Here is a 17,900-nt window from a genome sequence, read left to right on the forward strand (position 1 = left end):
GTGGCAGAGGTTTCCCAACACGCTTACCTGAGTCCCTTTCCATCTCACCTCTCTTACCCTTCCCTGCAAGCCATACAGTAAATCACCTGCAGAGAATATTGTGAAAAGATGCTGGGAAGTCAAGAATCACCTCTATTCCCCTTGCATATGCTGTACTATCCTGTGTAGGTCAGAAGAGCTGTTTCATGCTATATAGAAGAGAGGGTGACTGTTCCGAACTCGACCCCCCAACATTTCTCCCGTTCGCACCGCAGAGCAGCCCTGCCGTACATACAGGGTACAAAAGTAGATTTAAAAAGCGGTGCTTGAGCGCCCTCTAGCGACTCAAACTCCAAATACTTCCAATGTCACCCATCACCTCACTATAGTTAATACATCTCCCCTAACTACTCGTGTATCTCCGGGTCACCAATAATTTTTAAATAGCGGCTATCGTTATTTTATTAAAGTTATTAATGGGCACTAAAACAGGGTTTTTCATTACATACGTACAAGCACTGAACTGGGGTTGGACTACACCAGATGTCCCTTCCAACACTTGATTTTGATTCTGTGAATCTAACGTCATGGCTGTGTATCAGGTAATATTTTTCTTTTCATTTGGCCAACTAGCAAAATGCGATTTTCATCCAACACTGTTTCCAAGGGTCAGCTGACATTGAAAATTCACATTATCCACAGATACAAATTCATTCCTTGAAAGCTTTAACACATATTTTAGGCATCCTTACTGATACACTTCCTGTAACAGCCATTCAAGCTCCTTATAGAATATCTAAATATGTGATAGACAGTGCTAGTTTTCATTCCACACAGAAAGCAAAATTGAGAAAGAACTGGGTGACCCAGTTATGGAAATCTGGCAGACCTAAGACCAAAGGACAGATGAAAGCAAGGAACATGCAGCAGACAGCAATGACAAAATGCTTGTGCTGTTTTTGAATAACTAATAACTTTCAAGCCTGTGTCCAAGTGAATATTTGCATGAAACATTATTTACAAACCTTTTCAAATGTTAATTGCAACCAGTCTTGCAAAAACAAGCACCCTGGTGCACAGACATGTCATTTGAATGTTTTCATTTTTTTTTGCCTACACTGTTTATTTTAAAACAATGTCTTCTTGTTGGCCTGGCTTTCTTGTCTTAGTTACTACCTTAAGCATCATCACCCCTTCAACCATCAGACTGCTTTTCAAGTAGTCTGAAGGAAATGAGAGTGTTTGCCCGGTATCCACAAAAATACTGGGTCAGATGAAGTCTTGTGTGAGTTGTATATCCCCAGTGCTTATTCCAAATTACATATTTTGCAGATCTACATCTTGATGCAGTTTTTGTTCATTGCAATGCAACTCTTCCATAATATAAGAACTGTAAGTCATAACCTGGCAAATAATGTCTCTTCTGCATGCTCTGAGTCTTGGAGCTGCTGAGTCGTGATGGCAGAGAGCACATCCAGCATTTCAACAGCTTCTTCTGACTCCTCCACAGAAAACTCTCATCCTTAAATCATTCAGTGCTTGCCTTCCTCCAGTCTCACCTGCCATCTTCTTCAAAAACCCTGTGCTTCCCTGGTGGCAAGTCTGGGTAATAAATCCTTGCACAGAGGGGATATTCCCCTGGCAACTACCCTTCCCCATAGCAGAAGTGCATCTGTTTCCTCTGAGCTGCAGTGCTCCATCTTGCTAAGATTTTCAGCACTCAGCATGTTTGCGAATAAAGGTGGCAAAACTAAGTTGCTTCTTCATTGAGATGCTTTCTCTAGCTTGCTGTTGGATTAGGGCTTTCTCCCTCTCCTGCAGCTGTCCTATGTACTGCCAAATACAAGTCTTGGCTCTTGCAGTGACCTCCTCAGGTCTAGCAAGGCCTCCTGCCTCCACGTGGCATCTGTTACAGAAGTGGTGATGCAGTGAATCTTGATAGGCCTCTGAGGAACTGTTGCAAACAAACATGCTTCCAAATATCAGGACAGTAAGGAAAATATTCTGCATACCAGCCAAATTGCACTCCCTGTTAATTCTTCGTGACATTTCTCAGCCTTCATCCTGATGAAAATTTCTCTGCTATTAAGTAATTAGAACGTGATGTAATTATTTTTCTAATTAGATAATTGCTCTGCTTTGCAATTCTTGGAGTGCAATATGTTATTATTGCAATATGTTAGTTACTAATGTCAGTGAATCAATCTTTTTCTAAACTTTAAATCTTGTGTTGCAATCTCCTTATAAAATCTGTTCCTAAATTTATTTCCTCAGCAGCGCTAGAGTCCTAACCTGTGTGTTCGTAACACACAAATTATTGCCTGATGAATAGCTCTGCTACTTTTCAAAAGCAATTATAAGCCATTACTCACTGGCTTCTTAGAACCGCTCAGTGGACTTCAAGTATTTGAAGATGAAGAGGTTGATCTTCATGAGTGGAAAGACTGTCACTCCAAAAGTGACTGAGCATAGCCATGCATGGGCTGCCAGCAACTGCGTCATAAAGGAGCCAGGAATTGAGGGCAAGCACTGATCCTGCTGACCAGAGCATGAGCCTGCAAAACTTGCATCAGAATAGGACAGTGACAGGTTCCAGTGTGAAGCCATCAGTCGAGGTGAGGTGACAAAGACTGGATCTGTCCACATCAAACCAACAGAATCATAGAACATACCTAGCTTGACGGATCACTGAGTCCAACTCCTGGGTCTGCACGAGACCATCCAAAAATCAACCCTTCTGTCTGAGATTGTTGCCCAAACACTTCTTGAACACTGGCAGTTGGGGCCATGCCAAGCCTGTTCTGTGCCTTACTGCCCTCTCAGAGAACATTCTACTGATAGCCAACCTGAAACCACATTCAGGAGGGCTTGAGCACAAGTCTTTTCCAATATGGTTCAGGCTCAGTGCCCTCCCCCCCAAAAGAAACAGATGTTAAAGGACAGGAAAAAATTAACAATAAGCCTGAATTTATGTAGGTGATCTCTTCACTTGCTTTAGCATGATTTTTAGTCTTTTTGTTTGTTTTGTTTGCTTGGTTAGCTTGGTTTGATTGCTTAGTTGAGCAGAAGAATTTGAAACTATTTAGTGGAAGAATTGTTCAGCTTACATAGGTTATGTATGTTCCTCAAAGCCATACACACATACACTTCCTACAGTGTTGGGAAGTCAGATGGAAAAGGCTTACAATGCCAGTGGCACTGCTAAAGACAACATGCATTCAAAAGGTAGCTGTAATACTGGCACACTTGGAAATACTTGCCTAATGAACCATGAGTTTTTCCTCAAAGTACCTGTACTTTAACATAGAGGCTGCAAATACTGTTGTTTACAGCAACTTCCAGGTCTTTCAACCACACTAAGCACACTTGACTTTTCCATACAAGCATATATTGTAGAAGTTTTCAGTATTTCCTGTTTCTTTGTGACTGTTGTTCTGAAAGAGACATTATTAAAATGTAGCTGTGTGATAAAGCCTGAGATAAGCAGGTCAGTACAAACAAGTACACACAACATCAAAGTGGTAAATCTCTGCACTGATGTGAGAATATACATGTCAGCACTATTTTTTATTTTGATTACAGGAGAGCTTTGCCATTTGAAACCCTGTAAAGGGTTTTTCAGCTGAGAATCAAAATCATAGAATCGCCTGACTTGGAAGGAGACCTTTAAAGGTCATCTACCCCAACTCCTGAAATACAATTAACAAAACTGATCTAGCCATTTGTAGATTGAGCTGCACAGCAGATCTTCCTACAGTTAGAGATGGTATGCCATTATTTGTGAAACATTCAAAGCGATTGGGAATAAAGGAGTCAAGTAACAATCTACATAAATTTGTCATAGCCAAGATATGACGAGGTATTTAATATCCTTCCTTGAAGAAAGCCAGGGGACAGAGGAGAAGTAGGTGACAATTTGACTTCAATAAGGCTTTTAATACTTCCTCACACAGCTTGCAAGCGAGATTAAAAAAATATATGGCCTAAATGAAGGTAATCTAAAGCAGATGCAGATGTGGTCTATTAAAAGAATAATTGCTAGTGATTCCTTGTAAAAATAAGTGGAAGTATCAAGCAAGACATCACCAGAATTTGTTCATGTTTTTACACTATTAAATATTTTCATTATGACCTAGATGGTAGAGCAGAGGATATAAAAGCTGGAAAGAAACATCAAATACCTTGGAGACAAAACAAAGAACCACAAGAGATTTAACTCAACAATGACAAATCAATTTAGGCAACAGTAAGCAACTTCATGAACTCATGTTGGAGGTTGACGGGCCAGCAGGTATTTCTGCAGATATGGAGGTGATAATGAATTACAAGCTGAAGCTCAGCATACAGTGTGAGTTTGCTGCAAAAAAGCAAACAGCACAGATAGATGCATGAACAATAACTTATCCTGCGAGGCACATAATGTAACTGCACCATGCTGTTATCATTAAGAAGGACCCCACTGAATTAGTATCAGTTTTAAGCACTTTATTTGAAGTTATGTACAGACCCATAGGAGACAGGGTTGAGAAAAACATCAAAAACGACCAGAAGTATAACAAACATCACCAATGTGAAAAGACTGAAAGAACAGAGGTTGCTCAACCCAGCGAAGAACACCACAAAGAAATGTAATTGTTATCATACCGTGTTAGAAAGTTGGCTTCAAAGAGAAAGAGCTGGCATTACACATGAGGAAAGTGGCTGGCAGGCACAAATTGTGAAAAGAAAGCTGCTGTTTAGGAATGTATTTTGGTTGGACCTGCAACACCTGTCATAACAATACCCAAAACAGTCATTAACAGTAAATAAATATAAATTTACTCAAGATCTTTGGAAAATAAGTAAATTAGAGGGGAGATAGACATAAAACAACCGAGATCACGTGGTAAGCTTGGTCCATTCAAATGAGTTAATTCAGGCAAATAGCTCTAAGCAATCTTGATCTGCTCTTCAATGCAGAGACTCTTTCTTTGGTATTTATGACCTTCCTGTGCACGCACTGTCTACAAAAAGGAATGCTGGAAGTATTCTGCATGTAGTATACACAGCAAGGTACTACTCCACCCTGGTTATTTACTTATGAAAGTTGAAGGCTTTTATAAGCAAATATTTTTCATAAACAGGCCGAAGAACTGCGACATCAGCAGAAACAAATGTTTTATAATGATTTTCCAACAATGATTTCATAGAACAATCTATAATTCAGTGGCATTTGGTATTGAGTTGGAATATGCTAGTTTTGACTAAGTGTGCCAAACATCATTTAGTTTCCTTTGAACCCAAATATCTTCTGAATTTTTTATTGATCTGGCTGATCAATTTTTTGATATTGATCAAACCAATGTTTGACATCTGTTGTACAAAATTCATAATTTAATCTTATTCAGATAAAAACACCTATTGAGCTTTTAACCTTTATTCAGAGGGATTTATTTTAACAGCGTATTTTTTTTTTTTTCAGTCAGCCTTTGGCATTAGATAGAATGAGAATTTCTCTGCCTTGAGAAAATTCCTGTGGGAAAAGAAAACCTAGATAAGAACAAAGTGACAGCTTTCTAAAAGTGCCTGATAAGCAGTAGGAACTGCAGCTTCTGAAATATGCAGATTAGGCCCATCTTTAGGCAGCAAAACTTTGTGGTCTCATTCAGGAACTGACTGACAAACAGATTTATGATAGTGTGCAAGAATAACTCCATTTTAGCCTTATATATTCTATGGGGGGGGGGGAGTAGAATAAACAGATGCTATTCATTACATCACTTGATCACTCAGAACAATTCTGAGTGTAACTAAGGACAGGCCCACAAAATAAGAAGCAAAGAATAATGTGTAGGGTCAGAGCTCCTTATTATGGGAATGCAGCATACCGATGTACTGAGTGGGAATGCTGGGGAGACAGAGGTTTGGCTGCTACCTCAGAGAGGCAGTAAAAAGATGTAAGAACACAGGCTTGGAGAGAGGGCAACGTGTCTCTACTTGGGTGCTTTGTTTGCCAGTGTAGGAACAGTCAGAACAAGACAGAGCTGCAGGAATACACAGCTCAGCCCCTTGGAGTTTGTAAGGAATTAACGAGAGACTTCTTCCCTAGAAATGGCCTCTAGGACACTGAGGTGATGCCATTTGTTTGGTTTTTATCTGGGGAAAGAACAACAGGGCAGGGAACTGGTAGTACCTTCCCATAGCATTTTCCCAGGAGGGCAAGGCTCATCTTGCTGGAAAGTCACCAAGCCCTTTGGCCATGAGGGGAAGGTGGAACAGGAAGGGCTGAGAAGGTGTGTCAGGACTAACAGAACTGATGTACTGAAACCGATGAGAAAAACACTGCCTCAGTCCTCACTTCAGTGAGAAAGCTTTATACCCCCACAGACTATTTACACAACTGAGCAGGTGCAGCAACAAGCTTAAAGAGTTGATTTCTTCTCCAACTTTTTCCTGTAATAGAGTGGTCACGTCACATTTTTTAACTACACCTGCATCTTTTTTCGCTCATTTGCTTTTCTGAGGGCTGGAAACTCAAACAGAGAAGCTGTATTCAGACTTTCTAATAACAGCTGATGTAAAATAATAGCAGATAAAAGCTAGAGAGCTCTAGCATGGGAGAAGTCTCCTCAGAACATGAAGAGCAAAGCTAAATATCTTCTCAGTCTGGATCTCCACACTAGAAGGTTTCCTTTATCTTGAGCAATGTTGTGGTCTAAAGGTTTGCATTTGTGGAAGTGCTGCATGTACTTTCGCTTGTTAAAGGGACTTTGACTTTCCATAGTGACTAAACAAATGTGACTCCAAAATAAGCAGTTCCAGATCTGACCTTCATTTACCCAGCTTGCAATAACAAAACACGAACCCAGTGCCCTTTAAATAGATTTTATCTAATCTAAAATTATGCAGAAGTGTGATTTTAACCAGATAGCTAACTGGTGAAAAGTCCTGAATCCTAAACCAGAAGAGATCAAACTAAATGGTAAATGTAGAAGGGAGAAATTACAGCAGACTGGGTCACACTAGGTTTGCTGATTTATTCCAGACAACTCAGTTGGATCACTACTACAGTGAATGACAACCACCTCATGCTTCATGACCATTTATATAGTATTACCCTTTTGATTACATAGGACTTAAAGTTTACAAAAGTTTCCACAGAGTTCAAGTTCTTCAATAGCTCCATGCTCCAAAAAACACAGATTGTTCCATTTAAAGACTTCACAATAAGCAGTTTATTAACAAAACAATCAGCTGCCTGTGTCTACTTCTTAACTAAGCACACCTGTAAAAGCTAATTCTTCATCCTTTGTCAGCCTGCCTTTCTATCAATTAGCTTGACTGGGTTTTAAAGTGCCATGAAAGGAGCCACACAGTGGATGAAGCTGAGAACTTTTGCTTCAGCTCATTTAGCAGCAACACAAACTACAAAGGCACACGACTTAATTCAAAGAAGAAAATACTTATTCTTTCATGGTAAGCAAGAGGGGGCACATATCTCTAATAATTGCACGTTTAGTCCAGAGTGTTAATGCACTGCCTTATTGTACTTGGCTCCTGCTTCTCCCTCTGTCTCCTAGAAACAATAACCCCCACACAACCTCATACATCTGTACCTGGGTCATGGCCTAAAGAGAGTAATATAAAGTTTGCAAATCCAACGAGTTCTGGTACTAACACAACTGCTGAGAAGTACCAGAATATTTTGCCATCCAAAGGAGCTAGTTTTGAAGAGTACCTGACAAAAGTCAATTAGCTCAAACCCTACAAATAGTAATATAAAGTAAGGCCCTTTTAGTTCTCCTGGATTTCAGTGAGCTGTGACCAGCATCTTCCCTGGGTTGGGACAACTCTCAGTACTACCAGATTCTCAAGGCTGTCCAGTGATGGGGCCAAGACAAAGTCATCTGTCTCAAGCCAGTTCCCCAGTAGCCCACTAAGGAATGCTGCTATAAAGTGAGTATTTGCTCCAAACTCAAGTAGGGAGAGCTATTACATTTAGGCTAATTTATTATTCCTCCATCCACCTCCCTACCTATATACGTGTTCTATAAACACACATTTGCTTCACTAAGTAAGTTAAGTTTGCTTCGCTAGCCTAAGTGTTCAGACATTTTACTGGATCCACATATTCCTGCATGCTTGAGTACACACATGTATTCCATGATCAAGAACCACACCCAGACAGCATGGGGTGCATGAAAGGCAAATCCTGTTTAACCAATCTGATTTCCTTCTACAAAAGGATAATCCCCTTAGAAGGTGAGGGCCAGGCTGCTGTTGTACTCTACCCCAACCTCAGCAAAGCCTTTGACACAGTTTCTTACAGCATTTACCTGGAAAAACTAGCAGCCTATGGCTGGCTAGGTAAAGAACTGGCTGGACAGCTGGGCCCAGAAAACATCAGTTATAACAGAATAAAAAAACACAACAGTGAGAGCAGAGCAGCAGGATTCCAGGCTACAGCAAATGAAAACTTGCCCAAATGCAACAGCTATGAGCACAAAAATAAAGAAGCTACTTACCTTCCGAGGGTCTCAGGTACACAGGGAACTCTAGCAAAACACTCTCACTTCCACTGCCAACCCTTAAATGAGGTCTGGGAGGGGTGGATCCTGGCTCCTCCCCTTCCAGTCACTCAGGTGAATTACATTGCATGCACCTGAGCTGCCTGGGGTTGGCCCTGCCTTCCCACCAGGTGCTCAATCACTTAGCATTTCCGCTGCAGTGGTGAATGGAGTTAAATCCAGCAAACGATGGGTCACAAGCTGTTTTCCTTAGGGGCTGGTATCAGCACATCTCCTGTTTAAAATCTTTGATGACCTTGATGAGGGGTTGAGTACACCCTCAATAAACTTGTAGGTGATATCAAACTGAGAGGAAGCATTGATCTGCCTGAGGGTAGCTCCTCTCCTTCAGAGGGATCTGAATATGTTGGATTTCTGGGCTGAGGCCAACAGGACAAAGTTCAACAAGACCAAGTGCTACGTCCAGCGCTTTAGTTACAACAACCCTAAGCAGTACTACAGCCTTAGAGCAGAGAAGCTGGAGAACTACGTGGAAGAAATGGACCTGGGAGTGCTGGCTGATGCTTACTGACACATGAGCCACCTGTTTGCCCAAGTAACCAAGAAGGCCAATGGTATTCTGGCTTGTGTCAGAAAGAGAGCTCCCAGCAGGAGCAAGGAAGAGATTGTCCCTCTGTACCTCAGTTCTGGTGAGGCCATACTTTGAGCACTGTGTTTGGTTTGGGAAAGATGCTGAGGTCCTGAAAAATGTCCAGAAGAAAGTCAACAAAGGAGTCTGGAGCACAAGTCTTATGAGGAGCAGCTAAGGGGACTGGGGTTGTTCAGTTTGGAGGAGGCTCAGGGGAGACCTACCTAAAAGGATGCTGGGGCAAGGTGGGGGTCAGCCTCTTCTTCCATATAAATAGTGACAGGACTAGAGGGAATGGCATCAGGTGGTGCTAGGGGAAGGTTTAGGTTAGAGATTAGGAAACCTTTCTTTGAAAGGCTGATCAGACACTGGAACGGACTACCCATGGAGGTGGTTGAGTCAGCGTCACTGAGGTGTTCAAGAAACATTTAGATGTGGTACTAAGGGACATGGTTTAATGGGGGAATATTGGTGGTAGGTGGATGATTGGATGGGATGCTCTTGGGGGTCTTTTCCATTTGTGATTCTGTATGTATATATCTGTATGCATTCTGTATGTTCTGCATCTGTGCATATGTATAAAAATTGATTTAGAATATCCTGTAAGTTCATGAATCTGGTCATTCTTGAATTTGTAATCCAGTTGCTATTTAATTATTACTTATTCCCCCACATCATCTTAAATCTCCCAGTTGGCTAATGATTGTATGCTGTTAAAATTCAATCTTTTAATTTACCTCATATTACCAACATATCTTAAATTACTACTGAACATAGCCAAGTTAAATATTTTTTCATTTCTGGAGATGACAGCTAGACTTGACTTTACAAATGTCACTTTTTCAGTACGGTATGAAAGTCCCTTTGCAGTTCTGTATAAGATGCATACATAATGCTTTGTTTATATTTGTGCTTCAGTATGTAAGCTCAGCAATAGAGTTCCATCTTTGGCTAACAAAAAGGCATCCACTGTAATTATGAAAAGCTTTGATGCAGTAATTATCATATAATTATTGCTTGGGCAATCTCATGTAATAACTGCTCTCAGGAGCACTATTTTCAGCCTTTCTGTGATACTGAAGACTTGCTATTCTTTTTTGTGCCTTCCCAATAAGAATAAATATCTTACATTGGCAGACAAAATCTTTATTCTGACCCAAAAGACATTTTTAAACTTACTGCCACCTACTCTTCCATTAACTCTGTTTTTTTTTCTTGCAGATTTGTGCTCTTCAGAAATACAGCCTTTGAGTACAAACTACGTTAAGCTCCCTATGATTTGGCTGATTTTCCTAAGCTGTTGAGCTGCCACAGCTTATCCAGAATTGCGATGGCAATGTAATAAGAAGAAATGAATAGCAATGGATGAAATAACTTCATATTTTCAGGTATTATATTTAATGGTCAAAATGCCTCAGTGTGCTTCAGTGTTCATGAAGAATGTGAGTGGGGAAAAGTGGTTTCAACACCTGGGTATGGGACTTGCATAAAAAGCAAATTTCAACAGCGGTATGAACCAAAACTTCTTGGTGAGTTGTGAAAAGACACTGACTTTCAATATCTGAGGATATGTATATATATTCAAGTGGAGTTGGCTGATTTATTATGCTTGTCTTATAACCCGTTATGCAAAATGCAGTGATCTGGAAAGCAAATTAGCTATCATAAAATGGCAAAGCATTGAGCTGCTATTTAAAATACACACATACACGAGAAGTCTACGAAACGGTATTTATGGATGCCATGAAGAAAAATCTGACTATTCAGGCATTAATTGCTGAAGCATGAGGTCAAAAAAAGCATTTTTCTGCTGATCACCAACTTGAATTAACTCATAAGCAGCCAGAATCAGAACTGTGTGACTGTGCACAGGGGAAGGGATGGGATAACAGATGGGAAGGGCAAGGAGAGCTCTCCCTTCTGATGTGGAGAACCATTAGGTTGGCTCAGTAGTTCCAGGAACGGCCCTCATTTAAGAAAAAACAACCCAGGGCATCCAGGATTAAACAGACAAAATCCTAAACAGGAATTGCAACTGAAAATTTCATTTACAAAGTGGAATTGGGGGAAATAGAGTATTAGGGCCTTGTGTTCCTAGTCCTGCGTCCATTAACTCTACGACTACCATGGGATAAACGCGTTCCCAATGTCACCTAGGTTCCAGCCTGCTCTGTGTTGTTTTCGTGCTGCCTTAATGGGGAGGCACAGAAAGACAGCATTTCACTTTTGCTACCCAAGTCATCACCACTCCTAGGCATGGAAGGTTCAGCAAGCAGCTGTCAGCTCTGGTCGCAGAGGTTTATTAAATGGACGCATCGCACTGAGGAACGGAGAAGGATTAAATATGCACCCAAATCTGAAAAAGAGTACTGCTTCCAGCGGCCGGAACGCGGCGCGCCACGCACCGCCACAAAGACGTGTCTCCAGGGCACCAGCAGCAGAACCAGCAGCGTTCAGAGCCACGCTGCCGCAGGGAGACGGCAGAACACATTCCCCAGCGGGCACCCGATGTTCCGCGGAGCTCAACCCTGCCGTACGACACGGCCGCTAATGGCGGGCGAGAGCCTCGCCCCGCCCCGCTATTGTGTCTGGCGCTGAGGCGCCCGGCGCGCGCCTGGAGGACCCAAGCGAGAGGAGCCGAAGGACAGCGGCGCGGCTGGAAGGCGCCTCCTCCGCCCTCGCAGCGGGCTCAGGCGTTCTCCGCGGGCACTCGCGTATGGCGAGGACCCCGCGTCGCTCGCTCCCGCGCCGCCTGCCTTACGCGCTCGCGTGCGCGCTCTCGCTCTCTCCCATAGTAGCGCTGTGCGGAGGTGGAAGGAGCGGCGCGGGGCCGGAGTCGGCTGAGGCGGTCATTCCTCTAGTGAGAGCGCGGCGCACCGAGTTCCCCCCTCCCCCGGGCCACTCAGGCACACGGTGAGGGGGGCGGCGAGGCCCTCCGGACACCGGCGGGGTGGGGAGGGAGGGGGGGCGGTGGAAATGGCCACGCTCGGGGAATGACCGTCGGAGGGGCGAGCGCCGGCGCGAGGCCGCCCGTCACGTGACCGCCCCGCGCGCGCCCGGGGCCGAGTCGGCGGGACGGGGGCGCGCGCGCGACCGGCAGGTGCGGCCGGCGCGCGTCTGTCCTGGGCGTGGGGAAGCGGCAGTGCGCGCGTCCGCCCTCCCGCGTGTCCCCTCCGGCGGCCCGTTCTTCTCACGCGCGCTCTCTCCCGCGCAGAGATGCCCTCGGCTACCAACAGCACCATGGCGAGCAGCGGCAGCGGGAAGGCGGGCCCCGGCGGCAACGAGCAGGCCCCGGCGGCGGCAGCGTCGGCCCCGCAGGCGTCGGGCGGCAGCATCACCTCGGTTCAGACCGAGGCCATGAAGCAGATCTTGGGAGTGATCGACAAAAAGCTCCGCAACCTCGAGAAGAAAAAGGTGCTCCTTCTCTCTTTCTGCTCCCTCCAAAGCCAGCCGTCCCCATTGAGGTCGCGGGCCCCTCGTGCTCCCCGCCGGGCGGTCGCCGCGTTCCCGCAGCCTGCCGCCTCAGGGGACACCGAGCCGGCCGGGCTCCGTCCGTTCCTCGGGACGAGCCGCGTGCCCCCGGCCCCACTCCGGGCGCCCGCGGCCGCTCGGGTTGTTCCCGGTGTCGCCCCCAGGGGCCGCCCGCTGGAAGGTTCCAGAAGGGCGAGCCGTGCTCTACCGGCCTTTCCCCTTCCTCTTTCGGGGGTCCCCCAGCCCCCTCCGCGGGCCGTCCCGTCGCCGGGCCGCGCTCGGCCCCTCGGAGCGAACGCGGCTGTTCCCCGCGGGCCGGGTGCCGAAGGCGGGCGCGGATGGGCGCCTCTCCGCCGCGGCCCGCCGCCCCCTCCCTCCCTCCCGGCGAGCCCCCGGCGGCGCGGCCCCCTCCCCCTTCCGCCTTTTGTTCGTCGCGGCGGGGCTCGGCCCGGCCGCGCTGCGGGAGGGCCGCTGTTCCCATCCGCGCTGCGGCCCCGCGCCCCGCCGGCGGCGCTTCCCCCGTCCGCTCCGCGCGGCCGAGTCGTGGGACCGGAGCGCCGCGTACCCCCAAGCCGCGCACATGGAAGCGGGAGCTAACATGGCGGCGGCGAAGCCGCCTAAGCCTCCCCAGCGGAACTGCATTGTGCCAGCAGCCCGCACAAAGCCGGGCCGCCCCGCCCGCGGCTCTTCACTTCGCCCCGCTCTCGCCCCTCGGGAGTCCCGGGTCAGCTGAGAGCGGCCTTTGGGCGGTTATTTATAGAAAGAACCGCCGCTAAATCCTTGATCCTGGGAGGGTTCAGGTTTGTGACAGAGACGAGATGATGCCGTGGTTAGTGGGCATTTACACGGCACCCTTCCATGCTTAGCGCTGTGGGATGCGGGAAGGGGTTCCCCTTCAGTAGGGGGACTTTCAGTAGGACACTGAAAGTGCAAATGTACTGGGAAACACAGCATTGCCAAACTAAAATTTGGGAGCGCTCGGATAGAATTTCAGGTCTGTGCTGAAGCCCTAAATCTGTTTTAGCTCTTAAGAGTTAACAAGCACAGTTACACTTCAGTTTTTTAACAAACATTTTAGGTTCTAGTAGTCAAGACAGGTATCCTAAAGAAGGCCAAAACATTAGCCCTTCCAGGTGAGTTGTGAATGAAGTACATAAATCTGTGTATGCAGTGGTTTCTTTTTTCTCACTTAAAAAAATACAATGTTGGATCTTCCTGCTGTTTAAAAAACAAAGAGAAAGGTGCTGGGAGCTTTTAGATAAGCTTAGAATTAAAGAATCGCTTCTTGACCCTTGTCTGAATACTGTTGTGTATAGTTGGGACAAAACGTCTTCCTTAAATGTGCTCATGTGTACAACTGTGTGCCTGCGGAAGAACACTGGCCCTCATCTTGAGAAAGAACACAAGTCTTTCAGTGTTATCTCAAATGATTCTGGTAAGATGGTTTGAAATGATGGTATCCAACATACACCATGTAGTATGGTACTAAAATACAGGAAAAAGACAGGAAAAGAGTTTTCTATGATACTGAAAATGAGTATTTTTAAATCAGAAAGCCTTCTGATCAATTCTGTATGTGGAAGAAATGAAGCAGACAAGCACACTGTTACTGGTGTGCAAGTCAGCTTTCCTTTCCAGTGGCGTTTTTGTTTACCTTTTCAAATAAATAATTCACACCTAATTTACACTTGGGTTGTCCATTCCCCTCTGTTTGAATGGGCCTTCTGGAGTGCTTCTGTAGTACCTGAAGTTAAAAGGATGTGTGGAAGGTGCTTATTTCAATGGAGCAGAGTGAAAATTAGTGTTATTGCTCATTAACGACCTGGTTCTTGTTATATTTTGTGCCTGTGGCTGCTGTCATCATGTTTTTATCATTACAGTGTCTTAGCAGCTGACTGCAGGGAAAGTACCTTTTTTTAAATCTGGAATAGTAATTCCATTAAAACTACTTAGAGCATCTCTTTGGGAGAATCAGTGCTCTGCCTTCCTTCTTCCCCCTATTGATCTTTATGTATTAAATAAGAGTTACTGATTTGTGGGCTTGAGCCTGTCCTTTAGTTGGGGAACCAACAGTTCTTCAGTAGATCAGCATTCTTTCAATGAAGAGAATATTAAATGTGTAACTTCCTGTACACATGGACTTACGTATTTTTACTGTATTAATAAGTTTACCGAGTGTATGGGAACTGTTGAGTCAGGCCTGAACCACTGATTGATCACCTGCAGCAATGACTGGGTCAGCTGTGGGAGCACAGGTGAAGGTAATTCAGGTGTGTGACCAGAAGGTTCCACCTCTCCTAGACCCCATGTAAGGGCTGAGTGCCCCTGGGGACAGATCTTTTTCTGGAGATCTCTTCTTTTTGGAGTTCTCTACTGTGAGCCTAAGATATAGGTGAGCATTTCTTCCTTGATTGTTTCTTACCACAATAATCTTTCCAACTGTAACAGCTGCAAAGTACCATCCGAACTGCACTACTCTTCCAACTGTACACCAAAATACATAAATGAATTTTCATTGAGATTTTTAACCATCCAGAAAGTAAAATCATGCTGGATAATGTCCAGTTGGGAACAAGTGGGAAAATTGTGTAAATCACCCAGAAAATACCTGCTCAGCTGAACATGCAGTTGTTTGTTAGCAGCCGATTACAAGGGCTAGGAGAGAGATTACTTTTCACTGGAACAAGCTTCCCAGGGAGGTGATGGAGTCTCCTTCTCTGGAGATGTTCAAGACCTGCCTGGATGCCTACCTGTGCGACCTGCTGTAGGGAACCTGCTCTGGCAGGGGGGTTGGACTCGATGATCTCTGGAGGTCCCTTCTAACCCCTACAGTTCTGTGATTCTGTGATTAAGGGCTCAATTTTTGAGAGCAGTTATAAAATTATATTTGACTGAGACATGCTTCTAGTAGACGAAGGCTAAGAAATGCTGTTTAACTCTTAAATGGTATCTGCCACTTTTAGTTAAGTAAAGGTCATTCCTTATGAGAGAACTCAAGGTTTGAAGTGAACTTTGTCATGTTCCATTTTAAGCTCTGAGCACAAAATCACACGGCCAGCAGAATACAGTATAGAACTCATAATGTTGCTGAGTTTTGTACTATTTTGAATGTCTCTAAGTGTGTTGGAAATAGTATGGTGTTACGGTTTTATGTTCTTCTCTTAGAAGTTACCTTATTACTTCAAACAAGTCTGGCTTAGTTCAAAGGGAATTAAGAGAAAACTGAATTGCTGTTTATAAATGTATGTGAAAATACGCTCTGAAAACGTCTGTGTTCTCTTCATCTCCTTGTATTTGGAAATGGTAGGAATGCTATCCTGTTTTTTTTTCCTTATTTTATTAGATGAGTAGATCCTTTCCAAATTAAGCTGATTGAATATAGATCAAACCCATGTCTTGTTACAATGGGGAATGAAAAAACAAAGAGCCTTATGATTTCAGCTCACAAAAACAATTTTTAAAACCAACTATTTTCTAAAAGGGACAAAATCTCTCATTTGCTAACACGTTTTAAGATATGGGCAGGTGATCACAAAGATTATTCTTGGGGAACTGCAGATACGGAGTATGTTAGCTTAAAGTATTTGATGTGACCTGGCCTTGGTGTATTTGTCAAAATGGGGCATTTTAGCTGTCATTGGTACCATAGGACACCGTTGCTTTATCAGCTTGTCTCTGAAAACGTGTAATCCTGATGGGATTGAGAAATTTAGACTGTAACTATTACCCAGCTGCTGTTCCACTGAAATTTCGTGTGTATTCAGGTTGTTCTGACCTAAGAGGCAGCTGTCCTCCCCATTCAGTAAAATGTTGGATTAGCAGGTAGCAGCCTATAGTAAAAGCTGAAATGAGTTTTCTATTCCTGTAGATGCAGCTAGTGATAGCAGGAAAGTGCCATGTTCCAAGTTGCCCGTTAGCTGCCTAAGTGCTTTTGTACCATTATGTGGGCCACTTGGATGTTCAAGGACATCTTGTGTCTCTGCAGAACCCCTCTCCTTGTGAAGCTTGGTTCTACCAATAGTTTGCCCCGAGTGGGCTGTTCTGTTTGTGGCAACAGGTCAGCACTAGGGCTGGTCTGGGTTTGCAGCCTGTGTGGGTCCTGTCCTGTTAAAATGAACTTAATTGTGTCCCCGTTGCCAGCACGGCACAAGTGTCTTCTCTGCAATCTCTGTGGCAGTGGAAGCATGCAGGATACACTGCTGATTGCTGCAGCTATTATGGGCTGTCGCTGTTGCACACTGTTCTTTCAAGAAGGAATCGTCACCTCCTCTTTCTCCCTTTCTTCACCCACACATGTAAGTTGATTCTTCTGGAATGCTGATCTAGAAGTTACTGAAAAACAAATGGTGCTTCAGAAAGGTCCTGTTGCCATCTGTGCTGGATGAAGTATGAGGCTAGTTCAAATTTATCTTTGGAGATGAGACGTGATTTTGAAAGCGAGGGCTTGTAAAACTGTTTGAAGCTGCATGTTGGAAGTCTGAAACTTTCACTGAAACCTCAGGCTGAAGCAGCTTTTGGGAACTTCTGTTAGGTGTGTGTATGCATAGTATAAACTGTACCAAGATAGAGAACTGGGTTGTTTTTTTTTTTGAGAGTGAGAGAGATTTTGTATTTCCTCATTTGATTCTTCATACTCTTCAAGTATTTAACCTTTTTGATTTTTTTTTCCCCCATTTTGTTGAGAAAACAGACTTAAATTTTTTTCTTTTTTGAACAGATTTTTCAGGGACGTTAAGATGTGTGACTGCAGAGATGATGGCAGAGGAGAAACAAATTATAATGTGCAAATATAAAACATGTTAATAAACTTGTATTTTGTAGCTTGTTTTTTTTTTCAACTGAACACACAGGAATTGATTTAGATTATATTAATTGCTTAATACGTGTTTAAAGAAAACTTGGCAGTGTTTGAGAATTCAGAAAACAGACTTGAAGTAGTTCTCTCTACCTTTTCTTTGCTTGTAGTGAAGTGCCTGTTAGAGAGTTTGCTTCAGTAGGTTGGAGTTCACCCTTTTCCACACTGCAGCTTTTCGTATACGGTTGTGCTGATATAACTAGCATAAATGATATTGCTGAGAGTACCTGGTTAAATATAGTGCCTCCTTGCTCCTGGCCTCCACCCTTTTTAAGGGTTATTTTTAATCAGATCGTTCCAATGATCCAGTTTATAGGATAGCACTGTAAATGACTCTTAATAGCACAGCTGAGTGGTCAGGCTCTTTTCAAACCAGTATTGATTTTGAAACTAATATCACGTATCTGCACCTTTTTTCACTTTGCTCTGACATTCAGAGGAGGTAATGAGTGAATGGGTT

The 17,900-nt window shown here is 44.1% G+C and overlaps 1 protein-coding gene across 4 annotated transcripts in view; it reads left to right on the plus strand.

Moving 5' to 3' along the window:
- Positions 1-11,898: 11,898 nt before the first annotated feature.
- Positions 11,899-17,900, plus strand: part of CAPRIN1 (cell cycle associated protein 1) — a 34,073-nt gene continuing 28,071 nt past the window's right edge. For 2 of the 4 annotated variants that reach the window (XM_042870735.1, XM_042870746.1), the window contains exons 1-2: positions 11,899-12,027; positions 12,329-12,528. In XM_042870735.1, coding sequence (XP_042726669.1) covers positions 12,331-12,528 — 198 coding nt within the window. In that variant the 5' untranslated portion in view covers positions 11,899-12,027; positions 12,329-12,330. The remainder of the gene's footprint in view (positions 12,028-12,328; positions 12,529-17,900) is intronic. The other 2 variants (XM_042870715.1, XM_042870725.1) reach the window with 1 other exon arrangement.

This window comes from Lagopus leucura, unplaced genomic scaffold, assembly GCF_019238085.1.
Source record: "Lagopus leucura isolate 7727_CA_CO unplaced genomic scaffold, USGS_WTPT01 Super-Scaffold_1, whole genome shotgun sequence".
In the NCBI taxonomy this organism is placed as follows: domain Eukaryota; kingdom Metazoa; phylum Chordata; class Aves; order Galliformes; family Phasianidae; genus Lagopus; species Lagopus leucura.